This window comes from Zonotrichia albicollis, chromosome 11 (assembly GCF_047830755.1).
Source record: "Zonotrichia albicollis isolate bZonAlb1 chromosome 11, bZonAlb1.hap1, whole genome shotgun sequence".
Lineage (NCBI taxonomy): Eukaryota > Metazoa > Chordata > Aves > Passeriformes > Passerellidae > Zonotrichia > Zonotrichia albicollis.
The window spans coordinates 12,082,658-12,110,070 of record NC_133829.1 but is presented as its reverse complement, the minus strand read 5'-3'; the positions used below and the strand labels follow the sequence as shown (position 1 = coordinate 12,110,070).

At 38.8% G+C, this 27,413-nt stretch overlaps 1 protein-coding gene across 5 annotated transcripts in view; it reads left to right on the top strand.

The window, feature by feature from the left end:
• ATOSA (atos homolog A) overlaps nt 1-26,427 on the top strand; it is a 46,869-nt gene extending 20,442 nt beyond the window's left edge. For 4 of the 5 annotated variants that reach the window (XM_074549363.1, XM_005483332.4, XM_074549364.1 and 1 more), the window contains 11 exons: nt 10,138-10,322; nt 11,159-11,361; nt 11,789-11,914; nt 12,184-14,032; nt 14,677-14,793; nt 15,734-15,807; nt 16,608-16,719; nt 17,426-17,584; nt 19,374-19,442; nt 20,280-20,479; nt 25,826-26,427. In XM_074549363.1, the coding sequence (XP_074405464.1) occupies nt 10,138-10,322; nt 11,159-11,361; nt 11,789-11,914; nt 12,184-14,032; nt 14,677-14,793; nt 15,734-15,807; nt 16,608-16,719; nt 17,426-17,584; nt 19,374-19,442; nt 20,280-20,479; nt 25,826-25,979 (3,248 nt within the window). In that variant the 3' untranslated portion in view covers nt 25,980-26,427. Of the gene's footprint in view, nt 1-10,137; nt 10,323-11,158; nt 11,362-11,788; nt 11,915-12,183; nt 14,033-14,676; nt 14,794-15,733; nt 15,808-16,607; nt 16,720-17,425; nt 17,650-19,373; nt 19,443-20,279; nt 20,480-25,825 lie in introns of those variants that run through there. The other variant, XR_012582157.1, reaches the window with a different exon arrangement.
• The last annotated feature ends 986 nt before the right edge of the window (nt 26,428-27,413 follow it).

The following is a 27,413-nucleotide window of genomic DNA, read 5'->3' as shown; positions in this document are numbered from 1 at the left end:
AGCAGACACTTACATTTTGTAAGCAAACAAGTATGCTGTTTGAAATTTCACTGTTCAAGTTTTTAAAAAGGTACTTTCCAAGGTCTGGTGCTCTAGAGTTTCATTAGTCTGATTGTTTTGGTTTTTTTTAATCTTAAGGTCAGTCTGATCTGTAACAAGATAAATGTACTCAGCTAGATCCTGTCAAGTCTTCAAATTGGGTGAAAGCAAGAGAAATAAAAACTGCATACATCAAGCAATTCAGTACTTGCCCAGATAAAATACATCTAGACATGTACAATGACTATTTTGATGGTTTATATTGAATTACAAGTTCATTACTGCCCAAGCAGTTGCAGATTTTTAATTCCTGGCCCATGAGGTCTTTTCAGCCCCATGGAAAACTGCACAGACTGACATATTCTCTGGAATTTAAAAATAACACCAATTAACCTTCATTTATCTGGATCAGGGCCATTGGCTGACCTAGGTGACAGTGCTGGCATTCATTCATAACATTATGGTTTTTGCAGGTTCCTCTAAGACAACAGGATATTTGAAATTGAGTGTTATCTATCCTTGAGGGAGAGGGGTTGCTTTTTCCATGGGTGCAGGGTTTATTGCTGCACTGGTGGCTTGCTGATAGCACCTATTTTACACTCTTACCCAGTTTGTAATGTAAGTAACAAAACCAAAACTTTTAAAATGTGCTACTTGTAAATGACCAAAATTCTTGCCCTTGAAGAAATCACATACTAACCACACATGGGAGAGTTGTTTGTCTGGTTTTATTTTATTTAGTGGTCTTTTAATAGAATAGACTCACCAAAAATTAGACTAGGTGTTTTTTTTTTAAAATATATAGACTTCTGCCCACCCCTGTCCCACAGTCTTCTCTGGTTTGTTTTTGATTGGGGTTTTTGTAACCACAGTAAAGCTGAGAAAGTGCAATATCTATTAAAAATAGATACTGATAGGTATCTTTTGAGGAGATTTACAGCATACAAGAGCTTTGTCAGTAGCATGGTTTTCAAAAACCATCAGTCAGGCCCATTGGCACCTGACCACAGTGTGGAGATGAGTGTTTGAGTATTGGTTGTCGAAAGTTTTCTGAGTGTTTTGGTGCTTATGAAACCTCACTAGCCCAGACAACAGTATTGTGTTGAGGGCTGAATGCTCAGTGAAAGGTTCCCATGAAGTGTGGTCTCATAAGTCAGCATGGTACTTTTAGCAGGGGCTTTCCCTGACTCCAGCAGCTGTGGCATGCCTGCTGATTCCACCCAAAAGTGAGTCAGAGCTCTCACACAGCACTTTCCAATCTCTGGTTTATTTTCCAACAAGTCCAACTATGGTCTGAAGCAAAGGGCACATGATGTAACAGTTCTTTTCCTTGCAATGGTTTTAGGGAAGAAGAACTTGTGCCTGGTGGGTGTAAACCAGAGTGGAACCTGTGCACACACAGAATAGAGATGGCTTTTCCCAGTGAGACTTTCATGTTCCCATTGCAGTTTTGTCAGGCACTAAATGACTTCTAAAAAATTTGGTAAAAATCCTTCTGAAAGCTGAAAGCTACTTTATATTTGTCCTCAGAAAAGAAGTGTTATTTTATCTATATGAATAGAAAAAGAGGCATAAGAGCCCTTGAAAGTATATTGCCAAAGTTTCTAAGTACAATATATATTTGAGATTATGAAATAAAGCATGAAATACCCCAAACAGAAAAAATTTTGGTGTCAATGGGGAAATTTTAGAAACCAGTATGTTTGACAAGGATAACACTTCATCCCTATAAATGCTGAGCCCAAAGATACTTGTTTCTGTTGTGAAGACACATTACAGAGGAATAAACCAAGTGACACTTCGGCAAAAATCTGGTCAGCAAAAGGTGCAAACATCTTTTGTTTTTTCAAGTTTTTTCAAGTGCAGCTGTCATAGGCATTGAAATACCTACTGCAGGACTTAAAAAGGTCTCTGTTGTTTTCCAGTAACATCTGGAAGTGATTTATTATCACAAATTACTGCTTTCCATCTCTAACCAATCTCTGTATAAAACAGTACAGAAGTGTGCAAGTAGTTGAATCTTTGTCAGGCTGGATTGTTAAATTAAAATTGAAACTTATGGATGTCATCCTGTATTGTATTGTGTGTAGGGCCTGAAATAAAATTTCTGGCACACACTTTTATTTATGTACTATAAAAATGCTGTCACATCTGGAATTTAATGCAGAGCTGCCATCAACCTCTTTAATGGGAAGGATGTCTTGGCCTGGGAGTTAAGACTTCCCAATATTCAATTGCAACTGTCACATGGATGATATGCCTTCAGTAAGAGGTGAGGATTAGCTAAATAAATGTGCTTTTTCATTGTTAACACACACTGGGTTTCATTTGAAAAGAAAGCAGCAGCTGTGGAGTCACTGCAGAATGATATTTACAGCTAAGGTGAAATAGAGTAAGCTGATGAAAGCCTTCAGTCCATGTGTCTTCAACCATGTGGCTGCTGCTGAGCTCCTTCTGAGTTAATGAGCAGCCATAATGAAGGTGGTCATCATTCCCATCTCCAAAGTTCCCTTGGCTGGGAAAGCCTTGATGAAAGTCATCAATACCAGTGAGGGAAGCGTGGAAACCAATTATATACATGGAAATTTTGTATTGGAAAATCTGTGCTTCAGTGCTCAGTTATTTGCCAAGGAAACACCTCAGGAAGAGATTCTCACATACTCTGTAAAATGAAGTGTGCTGTTTTCTGTTCTAGGGTGACACAGGGCTCCTTCAGCTGCCCAAACTGGGTATTTGGATGGGTTTTGCATTGTGGTGCCAGTGCCTGTGAAGTTAGCCTAGGTCTGACCTCCACATTGCCCTTGCTACCCCCTGGGACTAGGGTGGAATTTAAAACAGACATTTGTCTCCAATATAATTCTGCAAAGTTTCTATCAGCATCTTTACCAGGGTAGTAAATCACTGCACTGGTGGTGAGTGAAGGCCAGATAGAAACCTTCTATTCTCTTCCAGTTACAGCCAAGTGTCTCTTCTATACTCAGCACCACACACTAATTCGGAAAGAGCTGTTTTCTCCTAATTATTTTCTTTTAGAAATGAACAGAAACACCTGACAGAAATCCTTTTGCTTTGTTGGGGTTTAAATTTTTGTTTTGTTCAGATAGATGCCTTGTGTCATGCAGTTTGTTCTAACACTTGCTAGCTTAGGCAGAGCATCAGCTAAACAAGGGAAAAATGTAAAAACCTAGAGATGAACTAATGGAAATTACTTGGTCTGCTCCTTTTAGGCATTTTTGTTCCATTATAGTACAACTTCAGGGTTTTTTTTATGTAGTCACATTTAATGTAATCACAATGTAGGAAATAGTAATATAAAGGAAAACAGAAATTGATGTGCTCTTAAGGGCATTAGCTGAGCCAAGTCCTCTTTGCTTTCAGGACCTGTCCAGTTGTAGCATGTTGGTACAAAGTAGCACCTTTAGTTTAAGGATCAGCAAAAAGAAAATGTTCTCTTCCCACAGCTGGCTTATTTTTAAACTGCTAACCATTGCAGCACTGGTCTTACGGCTTTACACAGATATTTCAGCACTTATTTACCCATGTAAGGATAGAGTGGAGACAGTTGTATTTTACATGATACATGTTCTCTTGCAACTTTTCATGAATTGGCGTTTGAAATAAGCCTCAAAGTTCATGTTTTTTAGGTATTGCTTTCCTTCTACTAAATACAGATGTTGAAACTGTAATGATTGACCTACTTTACAATTTGTGATTTCATTGTGGAGCAAAAAACGATTCAGCTGATACCATTTTTTTTATTCCTTTTCTTTGTCCACTTAAGGGAATACAAATCCAGTTTCCCTGCTCAAAATGCAAATATTGCATCTAGAATTTGGTTTAGTGCCAAAAAATCAAAAGAAGCACATTAAACTGTTGTTGCTTAGATAAAAATAGAAGCTACAGTTGGACGGAGAGAAGTGACTCAGTAAGCAGCATGGTGATGGCAAAATAGGATGTCAGCCAAAACGCAGGAAGCAAGATGGGAACACCCAGATCAGTTTAACAGTCTGCCTTTTACACTCCCAGGGAGCAGTAGTTTCTGAGATGACTGCAAGAAACCTAAGCTTTAAATGGATTTTATGTCTGTACTAATTAAGCTGTTTGAACCTGAAAAAGTTTTAGTAAAATGTGAAATGCACTTTTTTTTTTTTTTCCCTGGCCCAGTTTTAAAACCAGTCTCTCTATTTACAGTAAAGCTGCCTTGAGATTAGCCCTGGGTGCTGTGAGAGGCATCCAGCAGGAACATGCAGGAGATGAGCAGTGATACACACACACCCAGGGAGTTCATGCAGCACTGCACTCTGCACTGCACCTCATGGCACTGATTGATTCTTACTGCTCTGCAACTCTGCAATAACTTCATCAGCTCCACAAAGCTCTGTCTTGAGTTTTAAATAACCTCCCTAACTTACAAGATAGTGTGCTTTGGTTGGTTTTTCTGATTATAAACTGGCATAACAACACAGAAGCAGGTGAATTTCTCCCTGTTTTATGTGAAACTAAGTAGGACCAGAGGTTTTTGTTGCTTATACTGTTATTTTATTTGAATAGAAGGTATGCATCAATTCTAATATAAATTCCTATGCTGCCATTTACTGCCTACAGCTGAACTGCTTTGATACCCAGGAATAAAAACCACCAGGTAGTGGTTCAGTTTGGCACCCTGGAAAAAGTAAACAAACAGTAACAATAAGATGAATTATGGTGCTGCTCTCCTCATGTTTTCACAATGGCTGTCCCTCAGCTCAAAGATCTTGACCCATAAGAATGTAAGACAGTTGGCAATGTGTGCCAATCTGTGTAGGATTCCTCCTAAATTAAGGTAACCAGTTCACTGCATTTGCTTGAGTTTAAGAAACTAATAGCTTGTTTCTTGAAAAAAGTAGGCCATCTCATAACTTTAACTCTTGATAGCTTAAATTATACCTAAACTCTTAATATTACAAAGCTTTTGAAGCGTGTGACTTCAGATATAATTATGGGTTTGTAATATGCAGACACAACATGACTGCTCATTTAGAGAATCTTGAATTTGGGGGATTCAAGGGCAGCTTTCTTTTGAAGTGAAGCACAACGTGGAATTAGTTAACCAAAGCATCCGTAGGTGTTTCTAATTCCAGAAGAGAAGCTGTTAGTCAAAGGTTTACATTGTGTTTCATTTCCTTTAGTTTCTTGAATCCCTGCCTTACTCTTGAAATGTGGAAGTACCTTTAACCTGTTTCTTGGAATAGCAAGATATAAAACTTATTCAGAGTTGATTGATTTGCAGGAAGGGCTTTTGCTGTAATTTTTTCAAAGCAGGGCACTGCCCTTGCTGGGGGGTGATGGGTTCTGAGTTCTGACAGTGCAGCCACTTCTCCTGCAGTGTACCTGACTCTCCTGCCATGGCACCCTTGGACTGAAGTGTCTCCTTAAGGGCTGCCTGTGCTGAAAGCACAACAAAGAAATCCACATATTTAATCCATGCTTTTAGTCTTTGAGAAAGGAAGGAGAGAGCAGATGTGGGCAGCCATGCCATGGTGCCCACTGAGCAGGGCTTGATCAGCTGGGAATCCCAACAGGCTACACCATATACTCCATTTTTTGTTAAGTATTTTGCCTACTGGGTTTCAACTTTCTAAGTAAAATAGGAGTGTGATTACTTTTAATCAGGGGCCTTCAAAATCCATTATGGGTGCCTAAAAATTTTCCAGGAAAGGTCTGGGCTGTTACAGAGCATATTCAAGGACAATTATTAGTTGTTTCATGGACTCTCAAAGGAAGTAGCCCTCAATCAGTAAATGTCAGGATTAAAGGATACTCTCAGTTGAACTAAATTGTCTTTCTTTGAAGAAAGTCTCTTTGCAGAAATGAGCTCTTTTTCTGAGAAGAGGACGAGTTTGGTAGACAGTTGTGGTGAGCAGTGCAGTTTGAGAGGTTCTAGGACAATAAAATAAGCATGGACTAGGAGAGACTCTGACTGTGTCGCAGCCTGGTCATGATGGGAGGGTGGCACAGGGCAGGAGAGGCTCTGCTGGGGCCCTTTATTGCCTTGCTGTGCCCAGACAGGACAGGGCAGCAGCCCCCAGATGCATCCTATGGTGGCACCTGGAACACAATGGGTTACATGATACCAAATGTCTTTGTTTCCTGGTCTGAGCCTAGAAAACAGATTAAATGCTCTTCTAAAACATGTATTTCAGAAAAACATCTTCTGTAATTACTACAGAAAAAGCTGTGATAGGAAAGGGAAGGGAGTTGGTCTGCACAAGCGTGACCTAGTTGGGAAAGGAGTCAGCTAAGCATAACTCAATTAACTGAAGTTTTCAGAGAGTCCTTGGGTTACAGTTAAGTGGATTTGTGAATCCCTACTACCACATAACTAACCTTAATTGGTGTTTCAGAATGTGAGCCAATTTCAGTTGGGGGGGGGATTGTGGGTTCTTATTCTGTATGCCAGTGCTCATGCACCTGTGTGTAGTGGAGGTAGGAGGACAAAGATTTGAAGACTGACATTTCTGGTTAAATGGGCTTTTCTGTTTTTTGAGAAGGTGTAGAAAATCAGTCTTTGCTGGGGTTGATATGTGCAGGAGGCAAAGGAAAACAAAGTTCCAGTATTGTATATTCAGTTCTCCAGTATTGTATGCTTTGCTGTATGCTCAGTAGCTTCAGTCTAAATTTAAATTTCTCTTTCTTCCTTCTAGAGTAGTCTGACACCTGCTGCTATCTCTTGTGCCCACCTGGTCAAAAGCCTTTAGTTATAATGTATTGGTTAAAGGGCTGTAGTGCCTTATTACTTTAATTCTTATTTACTTGTGTCTGCTAACTGGATTTTTTGCTATTTTAAGGAGAATAAACCCCAGATAGTGCAGAGTTGCATGTTTTATGCTATATACTTAGCATGTTGCAGTGCTAGAAATGAAGCAGAACAATAATCACAGTTGTATAGTCAGGTTATAGGATTGAGGCTATTCTATACACAATATATGATGTGTCCTAGGGCTGATTCATACACAAAACCAGTTACAGCACACACACAGTAAGACTTTTTTTACTTAAACACTGAGTTTGCTGTTTCTATAAATGTCATTCCACATTGTCCTCAATTACATCAACTTGCATCATCTGTGTCTGTTGTATAGGAACAATTACCACGCTTCTCAATGGTTATAGGGTTTTTTCCTTTATGAAAACTCTTAGAAGTTGCTAAATGATATGTAAATCTAGTGGAGCTAAAAAAAAGATATTATGCCACATGAACTTTTTATGAAAAAATATATTTCTTGATATCTCTTGCTATTTGTGCTTTAATTTTATTTTTTTTAAGGTCCAGATCAAATAACTGGTTGATTACCTTGCTGACATAATTTTAAAGTACTGGCCCTGTCTTTATAATGCTGCAGCATTTCTTAGTTCAACACAGACTTTTTAGTGATGCCATTTTATTTTGAAATAACATGGTGTTTTTGTAACTGCAGTCAATATAACTACATAAATGTGTCTCTTTAGCTAGTTGGGCCTTCTATTTTTAAGGCAAGGAACTGGTTGCTTCTGAAATAATAGGTCTGATACAGCAACAGAGGCTGTATTTGTAAATTGAACTTGGAAGTGAGCTTCATCTGTTTACATAAATCAATATTGTGTATGTAATCTGTTTCTTGAGTGATGATTATTTCAGAATATGTACCTGGCTTGATTCACTACATCTTGCTAATTTGCTATTCACTGGGTCTTTTATCTCAACATCTTAAACTGTCTGTGCCTTGTAGTGACCTGTGACAGCTTTGTGAAGGCACTGAGCACTTTAGGTAGGCAATATAGGCTTTGGTATCAGAGGCTTTGAATGCAAAAAAGGGGTGGGGTTTTTTTTGCCTAAATCTTAACTGCTCAGTAGAAGCACTCAGGCCATAGGATTTGTCCATTAATTTGTGTCAAGTCCAAAAGATTTTGATAACATATGGCTCTCTTAAAAAGAGAGCTAAATAATACAAAGTCTACTGCTTCATCTGGTATGCTGCTAATGGTAATTGAAGGGTATGTCTGTTTTACTGGTACTTGCCACTTAAAATTCTCTAATGTAAATTTTCAGGTATCACATTTTACTGTGCTGTATCACATTTTACTGTGCTGATCTTGATCACACTCTCTTTGCAGTTTTTCTTAAAAATCATACATGTATCTTTTATGTATCTTAACTAAAAACTATTCTTTCAGATTTTTGTAGGAGTGAGTTAGTTTTGTTTAGTCTGCTAGGCATGAGGCAATTCTTGTTTAAATTATTTTAACTCCTGTTGAACACTTTCTAGATTTTTGAACTTCTATGTCAGAGTATGCCAAATATGCCAGTAGTGATCCTTCATGCTGTGACTTTCTTGAAATTACCATGGCCTTTGGACATACAAAGATGAACTTAGCAGCAAGATAATACTGAAAGTATTTTTTTTGTCTGTTGTATATCCAAATCCTTTTCAGAGTCTTCCCAAATTCCATTTTCCTATTCCCAAGTATGACTTGCCTATTGTTTACCAGACTTCCATCTGAAAAAAAAGTGCAGGTGCCTAATTTTGTAGGTGACTCATATCACTACCTCAGAGGCTTGTCTTCTCTGTTATTTACCATTCCTTTAATCTTTCATGCGCCCTTTATTAGATATTTTTTGCCATCCATCAGGTGAATGACCATTTTAACTTATGCCAGATGAATTAATGTATTGTTCACATGCCACATGGGGTCCTCCAGGGTAATTCCTCTGTCCTCTGGCTCTTCTTCAGCAGCGGGCTGACTTCTCTTACTTACCTTGTGTAGATCCCTTCAAACAGTCTGTAAGCCCTGGGGTCCATGGTGTACAAGCCTGGGCTAGGCAAATATGTACATGCAAAAGCTAGTTGTACACACTCCATGATTTGCATATGCAGATAATTGCACATTTAATTGGAGCTTTTGTTTCATGCATCCATTCTTGTGTGCATCTCTCAAGTCTGCCAGTGCAGTGTTTGCCAAATGCTCTGCTATTAGGGGCCCAAGACAAAAAAGACTTCTGAAAGGTATTTTATGCATGATAATTGAAACGTGAATAGAAATTAACTCTCTCCCTGTGGCAGTTTTGGTGGATGACATAGGACATTTAAGCTAAAATTGTGGAGATGTCAGGTGCTTTTGTTCCCCTAAAGCATCAAAATAAAGGTAAAGAACTGCTGGCAGCCCTGCCTCCACCTGCTTTTCTTTGCTGCTCTTAAAATAGACTTTGAAGGGAATGTATTTTAGCTTTCATGGAAAAGAGAGTTTTCTGTAACCTCTTCAATAATTAAATAATTTTGAAACTTGAAGTGTTTTGAAGCAGTGAGGGGAACGACATGATCTGGTTGTACTTAAATGTGTTTGAATGATGGGTGACATCCTCGTGATGAGTGAGGAGGAGGAGAAGGGTGCTCTATAAAACACCATAAAATGGTGCCTCTTAACTCTGCAGGAACTGGGTGTGCCAGGGCTCTTCATGAAGAGCAATGCCAGCTGCTGCTTTGTCTACAGAGACTTGTTGAGTTTTCATTCTTTGCACAAGTTTAGACTGACCGTGGTACAAAACAATGAATAGTCTGTATGTTTCTTCAGAACATTTCCTATGTGTTAGTGGTAACTAAAAATGAATCTCTGAAGTAAGCTCTGCTCTCAGCAGGAGGGACTTGCAATAAAAATCTTAAAGAACATTGTGTCCCACTTTTTCCATAATAGAAGTAAATATTTCTTTTTCTTCTTCAATTTTTAATCTACTTTATGATATATTGTGGCTTCTTGTTCCATCTGTCAGATGATAATAACAATGCCAAGTCATACTATCATTAGACTTCTCCAACAAGAGCCCAGGAAACCTTTTGTCTTCTGGAAAAACTGTAGAAAAACAAAGTTCTTTGTTTGTGGTGACAGCATTATGAGATGAGGAAAGTTGTTTTGTGGTGCTGGAGTGGGGGCTGGTGGGTTTTATGGAGAGTGCAGTCAGTCTGACACAAAGATCCATTTACCATAGCCTAGCCTCATTTCAAGTGTAACTGAAACAAACTGAAGAGTCTACCAACAGTTGGTATCCAGCAAATGTCATTAATTATTTTCTTTTTGAAATGGCAGATACTTTGGATGAATACTTTGAGTATGAAGCTGAGGAGTTCCTGGTCTCCCTGGCCCTGCTGATCACGGAGGGCCGGACACCAGAGTACTCCATCAAGGGCAGGACAGAGGGCTTTCACTGCCCACCAGCACAGTCAAGTCAGCCACCAACAACTAAGCATGAATGCAGTGACAAACTGGCTCAGGTATGGTGGTGGTACCCATTTCATGTCACAAATCCTTGCTCCTGTGGTTAAAGTCAGCCAGGAACCCCACAGTGGATTCACAGTTCAGCATGAGTAACAATGGCTTTCTGGCAGTCCCTCATTTAAATGAGTATGTAATTCAGTACCCTGCTAATAATAGATCTGTCCTTAAAATGAGAGATCATTAAGCCTTTTATCCTTGCACATGAAGTTCTGCATGACTACCTGAATGCAGTGCTTGTTTGAATCTTTATTATGCAAATGACAAGCACTATACTTAGTATTCTTGGTATGGGGTTTCTTTTGAGAAAATGCAGGCTGACTTGCCTAACTTTTTGCTTTTCCAGGTGTTCTGGAAAAGTTAGTGATCCAAAAAACACAAGCACATCAAATCTAGCCTGGCTATTTGGGAGTAAGGTTGGAACATTCTATTTCTCAAGTAAAAGTTCTTAAGTACTGTGGGAATTTAAGTTATATTCATGCAGAAGTTAGCCTGCTCCAGGACACAGAATTTTTAAAGATACTGCTGGAGTCTGTCTACCCAAGAGGGTGCCTTGTGGAGAGGTAACTACAAGGTAGCAAAGTGCAGTGGTTGGGGAAATGCATTTTGACAAGCTTTTTAAATTCCTAAAGAAAGCTGCTCAAATAGCAACTGTAAAGGAGGTGTTAATTATTTTTTCATTTAATAGCTCTGGAATCTTATTTCTGATTTGGTGAAACCAAACAGAATTTGACCCTTACCCTTCTCTAGTATTTTAGAATGTGCTTTTTTATCACATTTAAATCTAGCTAGTATTTTTATGACTTGTGTTTGTTGACATTTTGCTTTCCCTCAGTGTCGTCAGGCCAGACGAACCAGATCTGAGGTTATGCTTCTGTGGAAGAACAATATTCCAATCATGGTAGAAGTGATGCTACTTCCAGACTGTTGCTATAGTGATGAAGGGCCCACCACAGAGGGGAATGATTTAAATGATCCTGCAATCAAACAAGATGCATTGCTATTAGAAAGGTGGATTTTGGAGCCAGTTCCTCGACAGTAAGTTGGATATGAGGATTAGTTGATAATTGCAAGAATCTTGTCATATTAAAGTCCTTAAAGTAATCAATTAGTGTTTTTGAACTGGCTCTTTGCCATGAGGACTGATCTAAGAAAACTACTGTTTGCTAGTGAAATTGAAGCATTTCAATTTGTCATCTTACACTCAAAATTTCTGCAGTGCACATTGTGCAGTGCAGAGTATGAAATGATCCTGGCTGCAAATAGTAACATGTAACATTTGTTATGTCAAATTTTTTCATGTGTATAAAAACAAATGAGGCTCTGGAATTTTCAAAATGTTTGAGGAGTTTTTGCTTGATTTAGCTATATTTTATTTCCTGACCAAATATCTGACAATGTTCTAGTTCTAATAGGTCTCTGAGCATTCTTACCAACACTCATGTGTTTGTCTTTAAATGCTTAGGAGTGGAGATCGATTTATTGAAGAGAAGACCCTTTTACTGGCAGTTCGCTCCTTTGTTTTCTTCTCTCAGCTGAGCGCGTGGCTGAGTGTTTCACATGGTGCTGTTCCCCGAAACATCCTGTACAGGTATGCCTGCAATGGAAAAAAACTGGTTTGCTGTTTGCAGATTGCTGCAGCTTCTCTTAAAATCATTCTTCTCTCTTGTTTCCTGCTTGCTTTTAGAAGGTGCCATATTGTTGGCCTGGTACTTTGGTAGTTCTATAGGATTTGTGTACTGTGCAAATAAAGCAGTTGCTGATGTTTCTAGTGCTTTTTCTTAGATATTTGTTACAAAGTAGATAATTAAAAACTTTTCATTTAGCTATTTTTGTAAATGCCCTTTGGTATTGTTTCAGGGTGAGCGCTGCAGATGTGGACTTGCAATGGACGTTCTCCCAGACACCCACTGAGCATGTCTTTCCTGTTCCTAATGTTTCTCACAATGTGGCCTTGAGGGTCAGCGTCCAGTCCCTGCCCAGGCAATCCAACTACCCAGTTTTGACCTGTAGTATTCACACCAACCTTAGCTTTTATGAAAAGCAAATGCAAGAGCGAAAGTTCCATCAGCGCAGCGATCCCAGTGCTGCTCAGCAATGCAGCACTTCCAGTCCCCTGCGTTTTCATGGGAAGCAGACATGGACAATGACACCTGAAAGCCTGCTTAATGGAAAAAAGATGCCTGAATTTACTACATCTTTTAGAAATTTAAAACTTTATCCATCTACCAGACTTGGATCTGACTTTGGGGCGTCACAGTCCAAAGTTCAGCGCTATAATGCTACAGCAGACAACAAGACACAGGCTCGTGAAACACCGGTCAGAACTTTTAAATCCTACTCTCTGGTGGATTCCCGTGTTTCAAACAGTCACTGCTCTCATCAGCCCACAGGAGAAACCAATCCTTTGATAGGCTCTTTGCTTCAAGAGCGACAAGAAGTCATCGCAAGGATCGCTCAGCACTTGATTCACTGTGATCCAGCTACTTCACCAGTTGTTGCTGGGCGTCCATTCACCACACATGAAAACATCTCAGCTACACCAAAAGCTTTTCGGAGCACTTTTGAAGAGGAAAACTTGCCAAGGAAAAGCAAGGAGAGCTCCCCTGTTCCTGCTGCCAACTTAGACAATGCAAAACAGGAGGATGGTGATGAAGGCAAAGCTAGAGCAGTGCCAGAGGTGCCCCTGCCTGATGCCCGTGTGCCAGGGAGCCATTGTGGCCGTCAGTCAGCAGGGGAGGGTAACCCCCTGATTGATTCCCTGCTCCAGGAGCGCCAGGAGGTGATAGCAAGGATTGCCCAGCACTTGATCCATTGTGATCCAGCCACTTCCCATGCTGCTGGACGTCCATTCAAAGTGCATGAGGCTAGTCCAGTCACGGCAAAAATTTTCCGAAGTACGTATGAAGATGAAAATTTGCTGAAGAAAGGCAAGGAATCGTCTTCTGTTTCATCTGCTAAATCAAAATTTTCTTTGTTAGAAGACAGCAGTAAATCAGGGACAAAGACACCTGATACTCCTATCAGTCCTTCTAGGTTTGATGGAGAATTGAAGACTTCTCTAAAAGTCCAAGCAAGAAGAAAATTGGTTTTAGCAAAACCCAGTGAGGCTGTCCAAAATTCATTTCATCAGACTTCCAATAAAACTTGTCATGCATTTAGTAGCATTCACATATCATCATCATGTATTAAAGAAAACAAATCTGAAATTCCAGATAAATTGGAAATACATTCTGGTTGTGCACAGAAAGACCAGATAACCAATAGAATTAAACAGGGTTCAAATCCCAGCAGCATTGATGAACAGATTTGCACAAATAAACTTAAAGAAAGAACAATTGTTAGTGAGAACAATGGCACAGACAGTTGTAATAATATACAGATAGAAAAATGCAGAATACTTGAAGGTACAAAAAAAGCAACTGTGATCCCGCTATCTGACTCTTTGCACAAAAATGAGCTCAAGTGTTTAGACAGAGACTCCAAAAAACCAATTATTTATGAGCAAAATACACAACTTATTAGTATTGAAAATTATTTAAATAAAGACCATGACAGTTTTAAAACCAAAACCAAACAAGATAAAACAAAAACTGCACATGATGAGAATGAAGACCCAACAGGCCTTGATTTTCAAAGCACTTCTCAGAAGAAACCTGCAGAAGACAATGTGGTTAAGGGTGAGCGGCAGAAGAACCCAGATGTGCAGGTAAGTACAGGGAACAAACAATAATTCCTCTAACTGCCCTTTGTCACATAGCTTGTACCCTCTGTCTGCTGGGGGCCAGCATGAAGAGGAGTTTCAGCCTGACCTTGCAGGTAGCAGGGTATTACCATTGTAGTCCTGGCCTGAAGTAACTCAGGAAGAATTTCTTCATGGAAAGGGTTAAGCATGGGAATGGATTCCCCAGGTGGTGGAGTCACCATCTCTGGAGGTGTACAAAAACCAATTTATTGCCATGGCCTAGCTGACAAGGTGACCTGTCAAGTGATTCTGTGTGATGGGGTAACTTGGCCGTTGGTGCCTCCCCTAAACTTCAGTTCAGCATGGAGAAGGACTAACTGTCCTCTTCCCCTCATGGTGACAGAGTTATGCAAGGGCTGTTTCCATGGGCAGGGAGGCACCCTAGTTTGTAGAAATGCACCCATCTGAGTAGGGAATGTGATCTGTTAGGGGCAGTCTGTAGCTGTGGATTGAGTCAAGGGGAATTTCTACTGAATGTTTCATCCCATGCTAGTGTGCTATAGATCCACCTGGGTCAGGAATCATCTCCCTTACAGCAAGCGAGTGTTACCATGATAGGTCACTGAAATATTCCACTGATAAGCTCAGTACATTTGTTTTGCTGGCAGAAAGCACCACCTCTAAAACACACGAATACGTGGAGGAAACACAATTTTAGATCCCTGGATGGAACTTCAACCAAGGCTTTTCATCCCAGAACTGGACTGCCTCTGCTTTCAAGTCCTGTAAGTTATTCTGGAAATTCTTATAGCTGAGAAAGGGACTGTTTTTTCTTCTAATGTCTGTGCATGGCAGAATTTGACAAAATACCTAGGTGAAGGGTGTCTATTTACTTTGTGTCACAGTGAATACTCTTGTGAGTAGAAATTAATGCTTAAATGAGAGAACATGTAAATTAGGCTGAATAATAATTTTGGAAAGAAAATACTAAAGATGTAGTTGTTGAGATCATATCAAAATTAACAAAAGGTGGCATTAAATTGAAAAATGGATAGAAACAATGCTTTGGTGCTATTCTTGAGGACAAAGGAAAGCATTTTGAAGATCAGTGTTTTAAGTGTAAGTTAATATTTTTTCATTTAGGGGATTTTGTGTTCCTTTTCAACACCTGATTGCCCATTATTCCAAAGCCTTTGTTTCTGTGAACTGTTTGTACTGTATATTGCTCAGTAACTAGAGGTGTCATGGAATGACTTAGTGAACAAAGCTGCTGTGATAAGGCAGACACTAGGGGAGTGTTAGAGTTCTTGGTAGGTTGTTTGGAGTTTTAAAAAACCAGGCAGTTCCTATTAAAACTACTGAAGTAGCAATCAACACATGGGATGCTTTATTCTTCCTTGCCTGTAAAGGCTGTCATATTTTCAGGGAAATTGGATGGAAATTGTTACAGCCTGTTTATTAGTAATGTTCTGTCCTGTTCCAAAGAGACATCAGCTTCCTGAATGTCTTTATTGAAATGCTTCCTGTTAATCAGAATTTACAGTCTCATCATTAATTATCCTAGAACTTTCTTCACTAAGTTTAAAATGCATAAGAATTATATTCTCTGCTCTGTTTTTGTAATTTTATAATGTCATGAAAATTCTTGGCAAAATGTGCTTACTTGGCAAAATTGCCTGTGGTAGCAGTTCAGTTTTCAAATTAACATCATCTTTCCTTGTTGAGGTTCCTCAAAGGAAAACACAGTCTGGGTGCTTTGATCTGGATTCTTCATTGTTGAAATGTCTGTCTGCAAGAAGGTATGTTTTATTTACCAGAAACATTGAGATTTTTGAGGGAGGCATAATGTATATACATATTTCTATGCAAAATCAAAGCATGTTAGCAAAGACAAAAAATGCTTTCAAAGGAATCCTTATTTTGATAAAAGGCTCAGCAGCTGAGTTGCCCTGGGAGTTTCCAGGTTAGTACAGCTCTGGGACATAGCCATGCAATGACAGCTGTTGGCAGAATGAATTCTGTCCCATGCAAGGGTAGATATGCTGTCAGATGTACTTGAGTTTTCAGACAGAAAAGCTAGTAATTGTTGATTCTCCTGCAAAACAATGTTATTTTTGTGTTGTATTTTATTCATAGTGTTGAACATGTTAAGCATTTTGCCTTCACTTGTTCAGAGAACCAGACTTTAAAAAAGGGCAAATCATGACCTTTCATACATTAATACATGTAACATAAACAGCTTTTGGTATGGTAGTTTGGTGTTGGAAATATGACATATATCTCATATCTCATATGAGAATATGAGACAAAAGTACCCACATACAAGAGAAAATAATACTATAGTTTGTCTCCTGCAAATGGAGCTAAAGAAAAATTTTTTATTGTCTTTATCCCTTGTAATGTAAAGCTGGTAAAAATATTTTTTCAGTTAACTAGAAAATGTTCTGCTAAGGTATTAATAAGCAATGTTCAACTGTTACTGCTTTAGAACAACATTTTGTAGTACAGTAAGTAAATTATTCTTTCTAGAGCTGTTTATACCCAGAAGACAAAAGCAAATGTGTTTATCCTCTATATTTATTCTGTCTTTTTTTAATAGCCCACAACAATGTATAAACAAAGACAGTGATCCAGATGACAGCCATGGGAAACCAATCCTAAGTTCTAGTGCTCCCCCAGTAACAAGTCTGAGCCTTCTGGGAAACTTTGAGGTATTGCATATTCTCTAGAATTCTTGTGGTATTTTTACTCTTCTGTACTGCTTTTAAAAGTATATTACTGTGAACAATTCCAGCACTATTAGAATGTAAAAGTTCCTGACTGAATTGAATAAAATTTGTTTTCATTTCCAGCTGTAAAGGCACTTATTTCATGCCCCAGACATCTTCTGTCTCAGAGAATCAAATACAATGAGTTGCTTAAGCCTTTGTTTCCCACTAGGGTCAAGTTAGAAGATGTTCTGTTGCCATAAATGAGATTTAATAACCTGTAATTGTTCATGTTTATAATGTACTTACCTAGAAAAAAGAACTTACATTTTCACTCTTAAAGTCTACTTAGTATGTCACAAAAGCTGGGTTGAATCAGTGTGTTAAACAGAATGTGTTTGAAGTGAAGGCTCCAGCTCTTCACTTCATATAGCATATCCAATAACAGCAGCTATTAGCCAGTGCATTAAAGGGTTATATTGTACTGTCTTGTGAAGTACAGAGTTGAATTTGTAGGGAAGGTTACATAATCTAGGTTAATTATTTTTTTTCAGATAGTATATGTTGAAAACCAAGCACAGATCCTGCTGCAATAAAGTTCTCTGTGGGCTTTTGCACTTATTTCCTAATTACAGAATTTCTGACAGAAGTTATGCTTTGTTTTATTTGAGGTGATCCCAAGCCAAGCTGTGTGTGCTTTGTTTCTCAGGAATCTGTCCTGAATTTCCGCCTGGACCCGCTGGGTATCGTGGAGGGTTTCACAGCAGAGGTGGGAGCAAGTGGAGTCTTTTGTCCCACGCACATGACTCTGCCAGTTGAGGTGTCATTCTACAGCGTTTCAGATGACAATGCTCCCTCTCCTTACATGGTAAATGTGTGGTTGGATTTATTTTAAATAAGTTCTGATATGTGGAGGTGAAGAGCAAGAGCTTGGTGAGTAGAGGGTTCAGAAGGTAAAGATTTGCAGGCTTATTTTCAACTGCCTATGACAGAGTTCTCCTGTCCTCCTTCCTTTCTCTAAGTAGTGCTTTTCCTTCTACTTTCTGCCCCACCGTTCAGCTGTTCTCATCTTGGGATATTCAATGTATTTGTCTCCCCCCACACTGCAGTGATCAACCCCCAACATCTCTTTTTATCCATCTAACTTAAAATAGCAGTGAGGCAATAGCTGGACTTAACAGGATACATTTTGTTGTCCCAACAAGCAGCTGCTCTGGGCAACTAACCACCCTGCAGAGTGGCTTAGGTGCAGGCCAAAGGGCTGATGGACACCTTAGCCTTGGAAGTTACTCAGCCCTTTCTTTTAAAGCAGTTACTGCCTGGGCTGTGGTGACGCTCAGCACCCTCATAGGCTGCATGGTTTGCTGATGTTTGCAGCCATGCAGTGTTTGTGTTCTCAGTCTCTGGGTGCCAATTCTGTTCCACATGGGCTTTGCATGTCTAAAAGTGCTCCTCTGTAAAAAGAAAATGGTGACTTGTATGCTGGCGTTGAATCAGAGGCTGGATTTGTTCTGAATGCCTGTTAAGGAACCTTAATTTTACATAGGTGACAGGTCCAATTTTTAGAGATTTTCATATGTGTACGTTTGTGTAATATGCACTAAAGGGTTTGTTTAAATGTGGAAGTCAAGCAGAGAACATCTGAGTATTCCACTATTTAGAGTTAAATTTTAAATTCATAGCAGTTACCATTTCTGACCTTCTGTTTTGGAAAGTATTTAGAAAATGAAATTGCTTAGAGTTTAAGTAATGGCTTTGAGTTTAAACTTGTATATGTTTTAACCACTGCAAAAAGTATCTATTCTTTTGCTTTCATCTTTCTAGAATATTTAATGTGATTTTCTAGGAGGTGAAGGGATTCTCATGTTCCTCAAATGGTTAAAAGTAGCATTGCTTATTTTCCTAGCTGGGTTTCATTGTTTCAGGCTTTTCCACATGCTATTTCCAAATATGCTATTATGGCTGAGTCTCGCAGGATTAATACTGCATTTGTGTAGTGCCTCCATCATCAGAAACATTGTTTCTGTTTGTATAGCTAGTTTGTGTGCTGTGGGGTCTGTTCCTGGTTGTTGTTTGGTTTGGGTTCTGGAGCCCTGTGCAGCCCTGGTGCCCTGCAGGGTGCCCAGCCGTGTGGCAGTGGCCTCGGCAGCCGCAGCGCCCGTGGGGCTGCTCTGTGCATCACAGCTGGTACAAAAGCAGATGTCATCCTTCCTAAGGTTTGGATTAGAATGGAAGATTAAGTGCATCTGCTGCCTTTGAAAGGCAAAAATGAGTTCTGTGAGATTTGGAGTATTATTGGTGCAATTGTAGATGATATAGAAATGGAAAGGAGGGGACAAATGTTTCAGTTTAACCTCCCAGCTGCTTTGAAAAGAAAGCTCCGTTTTGTCCTAGCTCCCTGATGTGGAGAAGATGTGGAAACTTGAATCTTGTTTCAAGAGGAGAATGTACCTCTTATTGCACAGCTTTTAATGGTCTGCCAAAGTATCTTTAAGGCCCCTGCTGTTGATTTTTTAACTGCATTGTTTAAATGTATTGCCTTCTCTATTTTTAGTTTTTATAAATTACTGATTATGCTTCAAATTAATGCAATTACATGACTAGAACATTTTGATTTGTTTATCTCTGTGACCTAAATATGGGTTTTGTTTTTGTAGGGTGTAATTACTTTAGAGTCCCTTGGTAAAAGGGGTTATCGGGTACCGCCTTCAGGAACAATACAAGTGGTACGTACTCAGCAGATAAGTGCCTTGAAACCACTAATATCCAGAAAGTCATGCACAGATGAATTTATTGGAGATGAGCATGAAGCTAGCAGTGGAAATGTGCATCTCTGTAGGTACTGTAGTAACTCAAAGTAGAAATCTGTGTGTGGGGCAAAAAAGATTCCCAATCTTTGAACACTTTTGTGCTCGGAGGAGCCTTACAATCAGTTCCAGGAGATTTGGAATACCTGGGGACACTGTGGCTTTGAAAAAGTCTTGGGGAAGTAATTAGGCCACAGTCCAAATCCTGAAATTCTTCTAAAGCAATTAAGATTGAATAATTGTATCTACTTTTTGTAATATTTTAACACCACCTTTACTTTTGTAATAAAAAGTAAATCACACTCATTGCTTAGAACCAGTGAACTCTTTCTTTTTAGAACCCAGTCCAAGATAACACATTCATAATTTCAGGTTTAAAAGCGGAGCCCACCACTGTGCTTCCTGCGAGTGTATTGTGTCTGGAAAACAGTGTAGACAAAAAGCTGACTGGAAAAATTAACAAAAACGGGGATGCTGATTAGCAAAGTAAGAGTAGTCATATACTAGTGTTTCATTCAGATTAGATCGTGTTTAGCATTATAATTATAACATGATTCAAATGGGAATTGCTGGTAGCCGAAGTGTTGAAAACCAGAAAGGCTTCACAATGTCTTTACATAAATGTTTCTGTATGGCACAGAAACAAAGTGCATAGATAACCATTTTGACAGATCAAGTTTGGGTTAGATTTGTTGTTTTTTTAAAAAAAATTTGTCATCTCTTAAGACTATTGTATTGAACCGTTTGTCTTTTCAGACCTTATTTAACCCTAACAAAACTGTGGTGAAGATGTTTGTGGTGATCTATGACTTGAGAGAAATGCCAGCTAATCATCAAACATTCCTACGGCAAAGAACTTTTTCTGTTCCTGTGAGACGAGAAGTCAAGAGAACTGTCAATAAAGAAAACAGTCACCAGACTGAAGAAAGGCTACTACGCTACCTCATACATCTGAGGTAAGCTCCTTGAAGTTCAAACACCAAAATAAAACAAAAAACCTCCAACAAACCCAAGCCAAAACCACAAAAAAGTATCTGCCAAAATTCAACTCGCAATTTCTTTCCCAGCCAACCTTTCTGTATACAGAAATAAGAAAGAATGAAAAGAAAAAAAAAAAGAATGCTAACTTGGTCTTTAAGCTAGACAGTAGAGGAAGAAGAGGTAATAAATAATTTGGGTTGTCCTTGGGAGAAACAAAGTTGAAATATAACATAAAGTTCTGTCTTGGCATTAAAGTATGTTGTATAGCATTATAAAGCTTAAACCTTTTCCTAGCAAGACAGAAATTGTTCTGGCTGAATCAGTGCACTTTTTTTGAGGTTACAGGAAATAGTGAAAGTGGATGTTACATGGGCAAAAGCCAAAACTAAGGATCACTGAAGGAAAGGTGTGCTTCACATGTGTCTCTTCACCAGAATAACTTGTAACATGAAAAATGGTCTGAGCTACTCCTAAAAATACAGTGTTTAGTGGCAAAATGTAAATGCCTGTTTCATGATGCATTACTGCTGATGATGCCTTTCACTTTATAAAATATTCACTCAATCTTCTTTAAATGATTTACAAAGCACTGCCTGGCACTAGACACTGTGCTGCTGCTCTTGGGGTGTTCTGGAAACTGCAGTTGGAAACAAAGGGGAATGATGGATGTACTCTGTCCTCCTGCAGTTTGCAGACTTTTTGTGTGTGTTTTTGTAGTAAAAAATGTCTGTACACACAGACCCAGTGCTTTCACTGCAGCGCTTGGAAACCCACCAGCAGCTGACATTCTGAAGTGAGCAAGCAGAACAAAATCAAATATCATACACTTCTCTGTTGTTTTACAATTATTTCTGGTGCATATTGTTTTCTTATTTAGTGGCATTGATTTCTATCCAACAGACTTTTCAAACACAACCTTGTCTAGAACAGTGATTCTAAGCCAGACTCTCCCATTGAATGGAAGTTGACAGTCATAAAAAGTGTGTTGGTTTACTGGAGTGTGAAAATAGTGGCATGAGAAGGCTGTTGAACAGTGTTTTCATTCTGAAATGCAGCCTGGATTGAAATTCAGCCTTTCAGGCCACACTGACTTGCAAGGTCTAACCTAACCACCTTCCAAAATTTTTCTTTTGGGGCAACTTCTGAAAAAGTGTGTAGCCCCAATAGAAGGCTCTGTCCAGGTGTAATGTTGATCTGCCCGTGCACAGGAACTGGGGACAGGCCTTGGCTGCAGTGGTGGGTGAAATCTGTGGCCAGCTGGCTCTGGCATACCTGCATGAAGAGTAGTGGTCTCGTGTCCCCTTTCAGTTTCTACTTTAATGTTGTTTGTAAATTTCTTATTGACAGAATCAGGAATTACTTTCATTTGAAGGCAAACCTGCTTTCTGCTCTCTCATCTGTTACAGCTGGAAGTCTTTTTTAAGAGCTTCCTATTTCTGATACCTGCCGAGAGACAGAAATGTTGCAGTTCTGATGCTTCTTATTTTGAGATATCTGTACAATTCAGCTTTCAGACCTCTGGTAGAGATCAGTTCACGGATTTATGATGTTGGAAATGCATCCATTTCTGATGGGAAAACCAAAATCAAAATTAGGATGCTGACCTGCTTACTTTGAAAAGTGAATAACTATAGATATGCTACAAGTTTTTTCTTCAGTGATAAGCCCAAGCTTTGGGTCCTTTCTCATAATGTAAGAATGGCAGAACTCCTTGAAATATTAAAGTAGCTTATGTTGATCTGTCTTGTAGTTTATTATACTGAGCACTTATGGTTTTACAAAAGACTCAGTTGTCCATTTAGTAGCCTTCTTTACTAAAGATGGATTTTAATTAGGAGGGCTTTAAAAAATCTTAGTAGTATATTAGTTTGTGTAAGTTGGTTTTAAAGCTTCATTTTTAAAAGCAGCAAAGTTTCCTCAACCCTGCTTTTCTGAAAAGTTATGTAAACCTAAAAAGTTCTAACTATTCAGATTTCTTTTTGTTTGTAGCTTAAGTTGACTTAGAACAGCCTTTCAGTTTTAGTTGCAGTAGTCATTGAGCACAAGCATCTTAGGCTTACGTATTGAAATTTTGTTTAAAAAAACAAATGAAGTCACCACCAGTGAGCTGCATTGTGGTCACATCTGCTTGCAGGCCTTAATCACAGTTGTCAGCACTCACATTATGAAAGCTCCTTTTCAAGTGGTAATTCAGCAAAAACGCTTGCATAGGTCTGGAGCTTAACATTGGCGGCCAGATTTTCTACAACAGTCTTTAAAGTGTCAGATTTATTGTGTGAGCAGCTTCTGCATGCAGTTCTGTATGGCTGAGGCTCTGTTCAATATGCCATCAGACTGTACTTGTACCCCAGCTACAGGATTGAGACACCAAATGTAGCTTGCATACACAGCAGAGCTTTATTTGTTATTAAAAACCCCCAAGAGTTGCACCTGCAGTTTAAGTTGGTTTTTGAAGATGCTTTAGGGATAAATTTTTTGTTGCATGTAAAGCAATGACTTCTTGTCTTGTAATTAAATCTACTTGAGCATAAGTGCTGTTGAGCTCAGCTCTGCTTGTGCCTCATTTCTGCCTGGTGTTGTGATGACCATCTGTGGGTTTCTAGGTCACGTTCTGGCACTCTTGTAAAAAGTAATTAAACAGCTAACCTGCCCACAGCTCAGCATTTTTCAAGATTTTAAAGCTTGGTCAACAGCCTTAGTTACTGACACAATGCCAGGAATTGCATGGAGCATAGTTGCTGTTGCCTAACAGCTAAACAGGGGTTGTTACTGAGGGCTCAGCGGAGGGTAAGCCTGAAACTGGTTGTTAAAAGTACTGATTCCTCAAGGTGTTGAGAAACTTTTTAAAAATACTGTCCTAATGTGGCATGCACCTTTATTGGTGGAAGCTTAAGATACCTGCTATTACTGATTTACTAGCTGCTTTTGATCTTTCTGGTCTCTCAGCATTCTTTCTTATCTAGAAATTGTTATTCTTGTCCTAATGCTTTTACTTACAGATTTTATAAGTTGTGTTGTATAGTCTTTGACACTTACAAAACACATCTTGCTGCATATGTTTTCATGATGATCCTGCTTTTCAGGATTATTCTGTTTCCATTAATTTCTCTGTTCTTTGTGAATTGTGATAGCCTATAAAATACATATAGGGACTTTGTGCTTGTATTTGTCATTTCTTCTGTAAAGTTCCTCTGCCAGACTTCTTAGCATCTGATATCTGTGTGTTTAATTATTCCTGTATGTGTCTGTTGTTACTGTTCCTAGGACACCATCTGTCAGAGAGCTTGGTTGTGGTGGGATTTTAAAATTTCTTTACACGAACTACTGGAGCTGCCTCAGCTCTGGAGTCAGTCCCATGTTGGCCACTCCATCACCACCCTGCAAGGATGTAGGGAATGTTTGTCTCAATTATTCCAATGTGTTTGCGTGTATAAAAAACAACATTTCTAAATCCCAATTACTAGGGTAGACTGTCTAAAAGAAAAAAAAAAAAAAAAGGGATGCAGAGATGAGAACAATCCCTTGAACTTTGCTGCTGTCTCACACTTATCCTTCTTCAATCTTTCTGAAATGCCATGCTCTGAAAAGTCATGTTGCAGGGGAACCACTATTTACTGAGCAAAGGGAGTCTTGCAGGATTATCACTCATAGAAAAGAGCAAGCTTGAGGAGTTTAAAAATAGACCCTGCTAATAATTCTTTTGAAGGATCTGTGTGTAAAATGGGAGTTGAGATCTGTTTTATGATGGTGCTTTGATAACTAGATCTATAGGAATTAATTTCAATCATACTTTTGCTGCAATAGACTTCCACTAATTTTTTTCCTTTTAAAATGTGTTATGAGCTAGATTCTGAGTTAACTGTTTGTGGTGTTTGCTTTGTCCCTTATCTCTTTCACTCTTCCTTGTGCTCTCCTCCACAGTCTTCTCTTAAGGTAGTGTCTCTCCCTTTTGCCTATCAGGTAAAGGGCTTTCACACTGACAGCACCGAGCAAATAAATAGTGATGGATGAGATCTCTGAGGGAGCCAGTAGGAGCATTCTGCTGGACCCTGCTGCACTTAATGTCCTTGACAGCTGTATCTAGGAGAACAGAGCTTGCCTTTGTCTGGCTGTGGGGATGACCACAGGCTATTCTGCACCACTCCTCTGAACAGAACAGTGCCACAGAATCCATTTCTGCAACCTGCCTTCCTCAGACCATGAAGCCTTGGTGGATCTTCTGTGCTTGTCTTTCTTCTACTGCCCAGAATTTAAGTCCAATTATGGATAGGTTTATTTTAGAGATACTGCTTTTGCTTCAATGGGGTCAATGTGTAAAAGCCTATTAAAAATCTGTGCAAATTGTAATACATGATAACACAGCATGCACTGCTCTCTCAGCATTTGCCATGGTATCATCTTGTTGTGACAACAGCAATGCCTTTTCTGTTTCTGTTGCAGCAGCAATAGCACTTCTCTGTCTCTGTGGCACAGTGGTACTGACATTAATTCAGTTTCTGTAAGAAATTCTCCTTAGGCTCTTCTGCCTTTCCTGGTGGTGAGAAGGAAATCAGAGTTCTGCCACATGAAAAACTATAGAATACAGTTCTCTGAAATGCAGATCTTGTCTCCCTATATACAGTTGTTAATACCCAGGGGAAGTGGAGCTGGCACATTCATGCAGGTTTGGAGCACCTGAATTAGGCTGTTTAGCTGGAATTGACCACTGTTTGCTTGGTGATTGGGCCAGTGAACCGCAGTCTCTTAGAAATGTTTCTAGTCTGTGCAAAATAAATCTTTTTGTCTGTCTGCAGAGATCCCAGTACCTGCTGCTTCTCAAGACAAGTTCTTTTATTTGGAGTATGGTATAAAGCAGTAGTCACCTTCCTGGTGTTACACTCATAAAGAGAGCAATGAGATCTGTCTGTATGATTGCTGGAACTGAAATGCATATTCAGTTTGTATATAGTTGAAAATTCTTTTTTTGTGTGTGCTTAGGCCACCCTTTGGACATTTTTAGGAGTGCTCACTGAAGGGAATTTTTTGCCGTTCCTGATTTCTGAGGACTTTAATCTTCAATGTACATAATGGCACTGTGAACTCAAATATTCCATGCCACTTTAAAAGCTGTGCACTGCATTGGTGATTAGGAACAGAACCTTTAAATGTCAAAAGAAACAAGGCAGAATGAAAGTGTTAGGATACTCTTCCTCTTTGAATTTTAACTGACTAATTTGGTTTGTTCAAATGTGTTTTGGCCTTAAATGTTTTAAGAGTGCATTTTATTTAATATTTTTTAAAGATTATTGGTTTAGGTAATACAGCTATTTGTATCTTTTCAGGTTCCAGAGTTCTAAATCTGGAAAGATCTACCTCCACAGAGATGTAAGGCTCCTATTCTCTCGGAAATCCATGGAAGTTGATAGCGGCGCTGCATACGAACTCAAATCTTACACTGAATCTCCAACAAACCCTCAGTTTTCACCAAGATGCTAGCAAACAATGGCAAACTCAAGTATTCATTTTACTGTTGAGTACTCCTTGCAAGCAAAGATTGGTAGAGACAACAGTATGAGGTTAAGTCTGTAAAGGAATGAAAATAGCGCTCAAGAGAAAGAAGGTTCTGTGTGATCCTGGACCAGTTTTTAAAAGGTTTCTGGAATGAGCTTTGTGTATTCCAAGTAGACTGGAAACATACTTAAATCTAATCTTTTTGTACTGTTTAAAACCACTTCATTGGATGTGTTGCAATAGCAAATTCCCAAGTTAGTTTAGTGTTTACACTTTTTATTTTATTTTTCAGTTATTTAATATTTAATGTTTCATTTAATACTCAAGTGATGTTTGTCTTTAGTGTTCTAATGTAGCATAAATCCTATGTAAAATCATACTATGTATTTTTGGCATTAATATTGAAATCTGAAATATATACAGATGTCTTTAATCTGTGTGCTGTTTTAAGTGATATTCATTTAAGTTATTGAAAATGGGGACAACAGGTGAATTTCCATAACATTTCATACTATGCAAGCATTTAGCTGTTTTTTCTCTTTAATGGTACCATTTTCCATTTTTTCTCGCATCCAGATTTAATAACACTTGCAACCACACTGCAGATTGTTTATTTACTCATTCATTCAGATCATTAATTCTATTCACATTTTGCTCCCTCCTTTTCTTTCCTTAAGGGCCATTTTAATTTTGCTTTCTCCTATTACTTTTCCTCACATAAAATTTGCACCCTCCCCCATTTTATTTCTCAAATTGTGTTAAAGGATGTACTGTGCAAACAAATTAGTATTTATATCTCAAATATATGCAAAAGCTATGAAACTTGTACTTTTTGTTTTATTTTTAGATGAGAGGATCTTCATGTAATCCTAAATATTTTTCATAGGTCAATTCCATGTAGGCCACTAGGTGGCCATAGGAAGTTTTACTAGCAATGCTACACTGGGCATATGACTATTTTCCAATACATGTGTGTATTCCTACAACAAAACAGTCAGATGAACAGTTTATGCTGAGTATTCAACTGTGTAACTGAGAGAAATAAAGTTAGAAGCATTTGATTATATTTGAACTATATATTTAATAATGGAAATGAAGCTTTATGACATTTTATGAAGATCTGAGTTTCCCAACTGTCTTACCTTGATTTGTGTTTTTCTTTACTTTGCTGTAGGTTTTTAGAGTGTCAGTAATATGCAAGGTGCCCTTTACCATGCTTATCTGATGAAGACTGGAGAAAGGATGAATGTGCATCCTGTATATTCAGCAGTGCCCCTAGATGAGAGAAGTCAGTGTATCATGAAATCTCCAGAAGGCTGCCAGGGAATGTAATGGAGACTGGACTTTCCAGATGATACTCATCAACTCTCTTGTACATGCAAATGACTGCTGCTCCAGAAGGGCAAAGCTCAGATATTG